Below are 9,218 nucleotides of genomic sequence, written 5' to 3' on the forward strand. Positions count from 1 at the left end.
AAAATAAAAATAAAGGATAAAAGCCGGGCGTGGTGGCGCACGCTTGTAATCCCCGCGCTTGGGAGGCAGAGACAGGAGGATCGCGCAGGTTCGAAGCCAGCCCCGCGCGCTGGCTTAGGAGACCCTGTTTCCAAAATGAAAATGTAAAAATAGGTCTGGGAGTGTAGCCCGGAGGTAGAAGGGCTTCCAGGAACCCCAGTACCACCAAAAAAAAAAAAAAAAAAAGAATAAAAAATAGGGCTGGGGGTGTAGGTCGGAGGTAGAATGCCCCTGGCTTCCATCCCCAGTACTGCTAAATAAATAAATAATAAATAAATAAATAAATAAATAAAGCTGAGGGTTAGCTCAGAGGTAAGCACCCCTGGACTCAATCCCCAGTAACTAAAAAGAAAAATAGTTTTTCTAGGTGCTGGTGTGTGCCCTGTGAGATGCAAGCAGTAACACTACTTTGTCAGCAGCTACTACTACTTTGAAGCCACAGGTTGGCAAGAAGAGATTGATCTTCACGTACAGGCAATGTAAGGAAACTAAGACAGATGGTTCTTGCCCAAGAGGGTGAAACGGTCGTGGGTGGTCGCTCAGTTTAACCAGGGCACAGGACAAAGAAGCGAGGTATGCCTGTCAGCTTTCCATTACTTTAACAGGCCTGAAGTGCTCCTCTTACAAGAGAAAGGTTTAGTTTGGCACTCAGTTTTGGAGGTTTCAGTTTACAATGGATAGGTCCCACTGCTTTGGGTTGGAGCCGGGATAGAGCGCCACATCAAGGCCAGAACTCAAGGCATACCATTCCTATCCAGTCCTATTTTATTTTTCTCTTGAAATGGGGACTCACTAGTTTTGTGTTTTGTTTGGTGGTACTGGGGGTGGAAGCCAAGGGCTTTTCTACCTCTGGACTACACTCTCAGACCTATTTTATAATTTATTTGGAAACAGGGTCTCACTAAGTAGCTGAGGTTGGCTTTGACCTGTGCGATCCTCCTGTCTCAACCTCCCAAGTGCTAGGATTAACAAGCATGTGCCACCACTCCTGGCAACTCATTAATTTTAATGAGAGTCTATTTGCTGAGGCTATCCTGAACCTGCAATTCTTCTGTCTCAGCTTCCCAAGGGGCCTTCTACCTCCGGGCTACCCTCTCAGACCTATTTTATATTTTATTTGGAAACAGGGTCTCTTAAGCCAGCTGAGACTGGCTTCAAACCTGCATGATCGTCCTGTCTCAGCCTCCCAAACGCGAGGATTACAAGCATGCACCACCACGCCAGGCTTCCTAGTTTATTTTGAAATATGGTTTCTCTAAATTGCTGAGAGCCTTGCTAAGCTGAGGCTGGCTTTGATCTGTGTTTCTCTTGTCTCTGCCTCCCAACTACCAGGATTCCAGATGTGTGCCTCCATGCCTAGTTTAGACTCTTTTTTTTTTTTTTTTTTTTTTTTTTTTTTTTGTACTGGAGATTGAACCCAGGGGCTTTTTCTTCAGAGCTATACCTTCATCTCTATTTTATTCATTTATTTATTTATTTTTCAGTACTCGGGATGGAACCCAGTGTCATTCTACCTCCGAGCTACACCCCAACCCTATTTTTTTATTCTTTACTTTGAAACAAGGTCTCACTGAGTTCCAAAGGGCCTCATTAAGTAGAAGCTGAGACTGTCCTCAAACCATGATCCTCCTGTCTCAGCCTCCCAAATGCTGGAATTACAAGTGTGCAGCACCACGCCAGCTTGCTTTCTTTCTTTCTTTCTTTCTTTCTTTCTTTCTTTCTTTCTTTCTTTCTTTTGGTGGTACTGGGGTTCCTGGAAGCCCTTCTACCTCCGGGCTACACTCCCAGACCTATTTTTACATTTTTATTTGGAAACAAGGTCTCCTAAGCCAGCGCACACGGCTGGCTTCGAACCTGCACAATCCTCCTGTCTCTGCCTCCTAAGCACGGGGATTACAAGCATGTGCCACCATGCCCAGCTTTTTTTTGTTGTTTATTTATTTATTTATTTAGGTACTGGGATGGAACCCAGGGGCATTCTACCTTCAAGCTACACCCCCAACCCTACATTTTTATTCTTTATTTTGAAATAGAATCTAAGTTGCAGAGTGCCTCACTACGTAGCTGAGGCTGGCCATGAACCCGAGATCCTCCTCTCTCAGCCTCCTAAGTACTGGGATTACAAGCGTGCGCCACCACACCTGGCTAACTGCTTAAAAGTTTTTATTTTCTTCAGGTTGCCTCTCTTGCTGCCAGGGGTCACTTGCTGCTCTAAATGTGCTTCTAATCTACTACTACAAAAACACTTAGGGACATTAAAATTATGAATAAAATAAGTAGTCTGTGGTTGCAGACTGGAAATCTAATTAGAGAAGCGCACAGGATAGTAGCTGCCATGGAGTCCTCTCTGCTCCCTCTAGATCCTGCTTTATTGATGAGTGAAGGGCCATTTCACTGCATATTATTTTCAATATTATTACTTTTCTCTCCCATTGGAAAGGTCCACTGAGGGCGACAAAATTATTGGCTCCCAATGACAGACGACAGTTGGAATATTTGAGACAAAGAAAGTCACATAGTACAAAAATTAAAAAGACAATCTTGGCTTTGGGAAGATCTGGGTGGAAATCCTGGTGACTCTTGCATGACTGCTTTGGGCACAGGCCACCCACCTTCCACCCAAGCCTTAATGTGGTGCAGGAAAGTGCCTGGGACAGCATCCGGCAACAGCAGGTGCACGAGGGAGAGGAAGTCAGAACATGTGTTTGGGTGCTTGAGTGTCTGGAAGGAGGACGAGAGTGGGAACCTGAGGAGAACGGGAACTGGGCAAAAAAGAGACAGTGAAGGAGCCGCCTACCCTGGCTGCCCACATCACATCTTTCGCGGTGGGTAAGTGTGCCTTCTCCCTCTTCTCCCACTCTTTTAGACTGACTTGGTGGGCCCGGAGGACTAGCCAGGGAAAGAGAGGTGAAAGAATCCCCATGATGGTTTGTAGCTACCTGAACCTACTGGCAAAAATGAAGCTGCCCAGGCCAAGAGCTCCTGCAGAGCACTCATCTGCCTAGTGGCCAGGCTGGAAATGGGAACTTTTGAAGCTTAGCCCAGAGGAGGCGCGGTGGAGGAGACTGGTGGGGTGGCTGTCCCTCTGCCCCTGCATCTCTTTGTCTTTCAGATCAGCTTTTAGTCTCTCTGCTTCTCCTCCCTCTTTTTACCCATTGAGCATTCACTCTGGGCTGGACGCCGGATAGGGGGCTGAAAACAAATGAAGCAGTCCTGGCTCTTGGAGAAAAAGACCTCAGGCCCCTCTGAGTCTCTGCCTTCTGTCCCCTCAGCTCCCTTGCCCTCAGGACCCACACACACCTCTCTGAACCCCTGTCTCTTCCATCCCTCTAACTGTTCTGTCATGTCTTAACCAGGCTCCACAGCAAGTGTGCTCCCAGAGGGAAGTGACACAAAGAAAAGGGAGGGGGCCGAAGGAGGGAATCCCGCTGACATCACTGCTCATTAGCATATGTGACCTCATCAGGGGGCGGGACAATTCCCCCAGGTGTCTGGGGGGAGGACATGTGGGGGGGTGGTATTTAAAGGGAAAAGCTGACAGTGCTGCTGAGTGAGGGAGCGGGTGCTGCGAGCTGCCAGGCTGCACTCTGCACACGCTGATGCACACCGACCCCGACATGGACACAGACACAGACATCACTGCACTTTGCCCTTCTGGCAGCCACCAGGCCTCCCCACCAGAGACACCCACACCAGGTAAGGGCTAACCTGAGTAGATTCTGGCTGCAAAAACAGGGTGGGAGCTGCAGCTTCAGTGGGGAGGTCTGAACTAGGGCTTCATCAGGAAGAGGGGAAAATCAAGCTGGGAAGGAGAGAAGACCCTTGCTCACACAAGGATCAGCTGGGCTAGGGTGGAAGGGGAGAGGAGCTGCCCAGGTGCCCCTCCCCCACCACTCCCAGGGCTTTGCTGGAGAAATTGGTACGGTATATGGCCCCGAAGTCAGCTTCATTCCCAATATGCGGGAACAGACAGGACGGAAGGGAGGAAGGGAAGGGGTAGCCCACAAGACTGGGAATCTCGGGCAGGGGGCTCCCCTGGGGACCTGTTGTAAGGGTTTCTTCTGGCTCCCGGAGGCCCTGGCTGACAGCCAAGTATTGATCCTGGGCTATTTCCAGCCTCTCTCCATCCCCCTTTGTTGTGTCTGTTGTTCCTCCTCCAGTTACCCTGACCCATGCATCATCACCCTCCCTCTCACTCACTCTCTCTCTCCACCTCTACCTCTCCATGAACGCAGCATTCTCTCCCACTCACCGGGACAGCCGGGGATGTAGGAGGATTCTCACACACAACCACGCACTAGGGAATGCTCACCTATGGGGCCACGGGAGGAAGTAGCCCCTTACACACACATTCAGGAAGATCAAAACACACATCATCTCACAGAGCCCTGGGAACAGGCTTCCTGCAAAGTTTTCCAGTCTGCTAGTACCTACCCCCCAGAATCTGGGCAGCAGCTTCAGCTTCTCATTCCTTTCACCCCTCCAGTCTGGTGATCACCGGGGTAGGAAGCAGTAGACACAGGGCCCCTTGGTGGAAGGAGGGAAGTCGGTCCCCAAATCACAGGGCCGGAGGCCTAGTCTGGGGTGTGCCTGTGTCAGTGTAAACTGTGAGTGGGTGTGTGAGCCTGCGCACAGGTACCTCTCCTGTACGGGGCATGTTTTGAACAGTTTATAGCTAGGACCACAATGGGGAAGCCATCATTGGAAACTCAGCGGTTTAGGTTTCTGGGGGACTTTAGTATAAGACATTGGGCTAACAATTCTCAGTTGTTTCTGGGTCATGGTCATCGACTGGGTGTGGCTGGACCTTCAAGGCTGACAGTCTGAATGGAGCCCTCTGCAGATGGCTGAGCACATCACACTCATAGCTCCCTTTTCTTTGCCCCTCTAGAAACAGATGTCACACTTCTAAAGAAGTCAGATAAACTGCTGGCAGGGTTGGACCGGAATGGGCCACCCCCGGTCCCTGGGGCCCCCAGACGAAGAGGCAGTATGCCCGTACCCTACAAGCACCAGCTGCGGCGGGCGCAGGCTGTAGATGAACTTGACTGGCCACCTCAGGCCTCACCCTCTGGCTCTTCTGACTCCTTGGGCTCAGGGGAGGCGGCCCCTGCCCAGAAGGATGGCATCTTCAAGGTCATGCTGGTGGGGGAGAGTGGTGTGGGCAAGAGCACCCTAGCAAGCACTTTCGGTGGTCTCCAGGGAGATACTGCTCATGAACCAGAGAACACAGGTATTTGGGGGAGCCCTGCAGGGGTTGGGGGGCTCTGAAGCCCTATTCAGGGATGAAAGTACTCATGGCTTAAGCAGCCCCTTGAGAACAAAACCTAAAAGAAGCTTCTCCAGTGCTTTCTGTGGCAGTCTCCCTGGAGGGTTCCTTGGTCCTGGGATCTGAGGTGTTCCTGGTTACCAGTCCTCACAAGTGCTGGAGAGCCTCCTCTCCTTTATTCCCTTTGTCTATTTCCCAACAGAAGACACCTATGAGAGACGGATCATGGTGGATAAAGAAGAAGTGACTTTAGTTGTTTATGATATCTGGGAACAGGTAAGGACTAAGATGTGGCTGCATATAGACAATAAGGTTGGGAGAGCTGGGGAAAGGTGTCTCGCTGAAGGCTGGTGGGAATGTAGGCCTTGGTTTCAATGTGTCTGGGGAACAGACAACGTTTGTACCATCTCAGAGTGCAAAGGCCTACAACAGTGCATACCATTGGCAGTGGCCACAAGAGCCACTGCTTTTCCAGGATCTTCTAGCCCAGGGAAAGTTAGGATCTGCAGCTTCAAGTCAGGTTGGACACCCAGAAATTGGCACCATCCATAAATTCTTCAGCATGAAGTAATCTGATGTGATAGGACAAGTGCTTGGAATCTCAGAGAGGGAGTAAAACAAAAAGGGACCCCGGGCATGGTGGCACACACTTGTCAGGATTGAGGTTTGCAGACAGCCTCAGCTACTTAATGAGGCCCTTTGCAACTTAGTGAGATCCTGTTTCAAAATAAAGAATAAAAAAGAGGGCTGGGGGTGTAGTTCAGAGGTAGAATGTCCCTGTGTTCCACTCCCAGGACTGCAAAAGGGGGGAGGGTACTCCTGAGTGTTTGAACATGTTACTATGTAGAAAATGAGGCCAAATCACAAATTCTTGAATAGCATCCATCTGTGAATTAAGAACTCTGACATAAGAAAGTAGGATGGCTAACCTGGTCTATTTTCCCAGTCTCTCATGTGAGGCTCAGGTTACTAACCTTTCTCTGCTCCACAAACAAACACTGGATATTGAGATTCTGCCTTACTAGCTCTGCGTCCTAAGCAGGGAGCATGCCCCTCAGAGTGAAGTCCTCTCATCTCTGAGATGCAGGTGCTGGACAGGGTCGCTTATGCCTCTGGCCCTAACATTCCACGGCTCTCTGCTCATCTGCAGGGAGATGCAGGGGGGTGGCTGCGGGACCACTGCCTTCAGACAGGAGACGCCTTTCTCATCGTCTTCTCAGTCACCGATCGAAGAAGCTTCTCCAAAGTTCCAGAGACTTTACTTCGGCTCCGGGCTGGGAGGCCCCATCACGACTTACCTGTCATCCTCGTTGGAAACAAGAGTGACCTGGCCCGCTCCCGGGAGGTATCACTGGAGGGTGTGTATTCTGATCGATTCCATACTCGCGATTTCCAGGGAACGCTCTCCCTTCCGGGTCTCCCCTCCCTCGGGCCTTTCCACCCTCACAGGCGCACTAACTGGCGGCGCGCCAAGGCTAAGAAGGGCAGAGCCCCTGGACCCCAATCCTAGGGCTTAAGAACGCCTCCTCTTCGCCCGCCCTCACCTCACCTCTCCCCCAAGGCCCCTGTCGGCTCCCCTCCGCGCCTCCGCCGTCCCACCCCGGTTCTCCCGGGAGCGATTCGGTAGTCCCAAGCCCTCTCCCCCGGCCCGGGCCCAGAGCGGCCGGCGGGCGCCTAAGCCGCCCCTTCCTGCAGAGGGGCGCCACCTAGCCGGGACGCTGAGCTGCAAGCACATCGAGACGTCGGCCGCCCTGCACCACAACACGCGGGAGCTCTTCGAGGGCGCCGTGCGCCAGATCCGGCTGCGGCGGCGCCGGGCCCGCGCCGGGGAGCAGCGGCCCGACTCGGGCAGCCCCGAGGGCCCCGCGCCGCCCGCGCGCCGCGAGAGCCTCACCAAGAAGGCCAAGCGCTTCCTCGCCAACCTGGTGCCGCGCAACGCCAAGTTCTTCAAGCAGCGCTCCAGGTCGTGTCACGACCTCTCTGTGCTCTGAGCCGCGGTCGCCATGGCCACTGCGGTCGCCATGGCCACCGCCCCTGCGCTCGCCCCTCGCCCCGCCCCCGTCCGGCTTCCTTTGTGGAAGCCGTCTAGGAAACCAAAAACTCCCAGGGTGCCCCGCGGTGGGCGTGGCGGTGGGCGTGGCCTCCCGGGCACCCCGCGCCTCTGGGCCCCGGCCCGAGTGCCTCGACAGCAGACGCCGCCGGCGGCGGGGCGGGCGTGGCAGAGGCGAAAGGAGAGCCCTGCAAGGCGGTTTTGTTTTGTTTTTGTGTGTGCGTGTGTGGGGATGGAACCCAGGGGCTTTCTACCTCCGGGCTATACTCCCAAACCTATTTTATATTTTATTTGGAAACAAGGTCTCATTAAGTCACTGAGAGCCTAAGTAGCTGAGGCTGGCTTCGAATCTGCGTGATCCTCCTGTCACAGCCTCCCAGATACTGGGATTACAAGAGTGATTATGCCCGGCTTGCAAGGTTTTTTTTTCTTTCTTTCTTTTTTCTTTTTTTCTTTTTTTAATTAACTCATGCTAGGCCACCTCTCTTGTAAAGAGATGCTAAATAAGAACTGGAAAAGTGCTTTGTAGACTCCTGGACGGAGTTGACCTCCTTTGTACTCTGAACATGCCTCATCTTTAATAGTCAGCCTTCCAGATACTGGGATTATAGGCCTCTTTCAGCCTCACAAGTACTGGGATTACAGGCATGCGCCATGCCCAGCTACCTTTTAAGAATCTTAAAGGTAAACACATGGAGACTCTTTTTCCAGAGACTTCCAGAAAAAAAAAATTTTGGCTTTTACCTGCCCCACTGGTCCACTTTGCCCTTGAAAAGTTCTTAAAGGCAAAGGCCTGGTTAATGCTATTCCTGAGATTGAATTCAGTGGTTTACTATTGCCATCATGGCATGGCATTTCTCCTTTAAGATTATTAAAGAAAGGTAAAGTGTGCAGATTTTCTGCCTTCAGATGCAGGAAGTGCCGAGCGGTGGCAGCCCCTTTGGCCAGGGACCAGGAGGCACTACTAGCAAAGGGTCACCCTTTTCCTTTTCAATAAAGAATTTTTCTATTGCATCTGTTCACTTTGGCTTTCTGTACTTGGAGCCCACAGGGAAGAAATAGATGTGGATGGAAACTGCTATTTTAGACAAGAAAACTCAGGAGGCCCAGAGGAGCAAGGAACCTAAATCTCTTGGTGTGGGGGGGGGGGCTGTTCTACTACTGCCTTGGTCCTGGGTCATCAAGGGGTGATGGGCCCTTACTGAGAAACAGGAACCTGCTAGAAGCGATCCGGCAGTTTAGTGGCATGAGCAGGCTGGAGTCTATGGTCAGCTCCCAGAGTACTCAGCTTTGACTTGGACTGGTTTAAGGTGGGGCCTCTATCCACCAGGAATGTCCCCCATCTGGGCCATGGTAGGGTCTTCCTGCACTCCCCACCCCCAAGGCAGGGCCCTACAGCCCCAGCTGTCACCTGCAAAGCCCGTGTGAGTGCTGAAGCTGTCACTGCCTCCTCTGGGGACGCCCACGCCTGCTGCTGCCTGAGCCATGAGTTTGAACAAAGGGAGCAGAGGCAGCAGCTCTCCTCACCCCTAGAAATACAGTATAGTTAGCTGAGCATCTGAGGCCCGGCCTCCACCCCACCACTGTGCAGCCGCCCAGAGCCTGATGGGAAGAGGGATGAGATCTCTCTTTCGTCCTCAAAGCTGAGGAGCTGAAGACTAGCCCAGAATGGGTGGTTATGAAATGATAATATGAATAATAGCACTATCCTTAGAAATTAACTTTCAAATTTTTAGAGATTATTCAGCTATTTTACACTGAAAGAAACAGAGTAACTTGCCTGAGGTCACCCAGTACAACAGCTGGGATTCCACTGTCTGCTTGATACTTAGAGGTGATTTTATGGAGCTTCATATCTGA

General features: G+C 51.7%; 1 protein-coding gene across 2 annotated transcripts; it reads left to right on the top strand.

Moving 5' to 3' along the window:
* Positions 1–3,638: 3,638 nt before the first annotated feature.
* REM2 (RRAD and GEM like GTPase 2) lies at positions 3,639–7,299 on the top strand (the record flags this gene model as incomplete). Of its 2 annotated transcripts, XM_080707269.1 has the most annotated exons (5): positions 3,639–3,735; positions 4,931–5,272; positions 5,511–5,584; positions 6,459–6,666; positions 7,004–7,299. In XM_080707269.1, the coding sequence occupies 5 exons, from the start codon at positions 3,639–3,641 to the stop codon at positions 7,297–7,299; spliced, it is 1,017 nt and encodes a 338-aa protein (XP_080563395.1). The 2 variants fall into 2 exon arrangements, with proteins under 2 accessions (XP_080563395.1, XP_080563396.1); XM_080707270.1 differs by lacking the exon at positions 4,931–5,272.
* Between the last annotated feature and the right edge of the window lie 1,919 nt (positions 7,300–9,218).

The sequence above is a fragment of the Muscardinus avellanarius genome, assembly GCF_963383645.1.
Source record: "Muscardinus avellanarius genome assembly, chromosome: 12".
NCBI lineage: Eukaryota > Metazoa > Chordata > Mammalia > Rodentia > Gliridae > Muscardinus > Muscardinus avellanarius.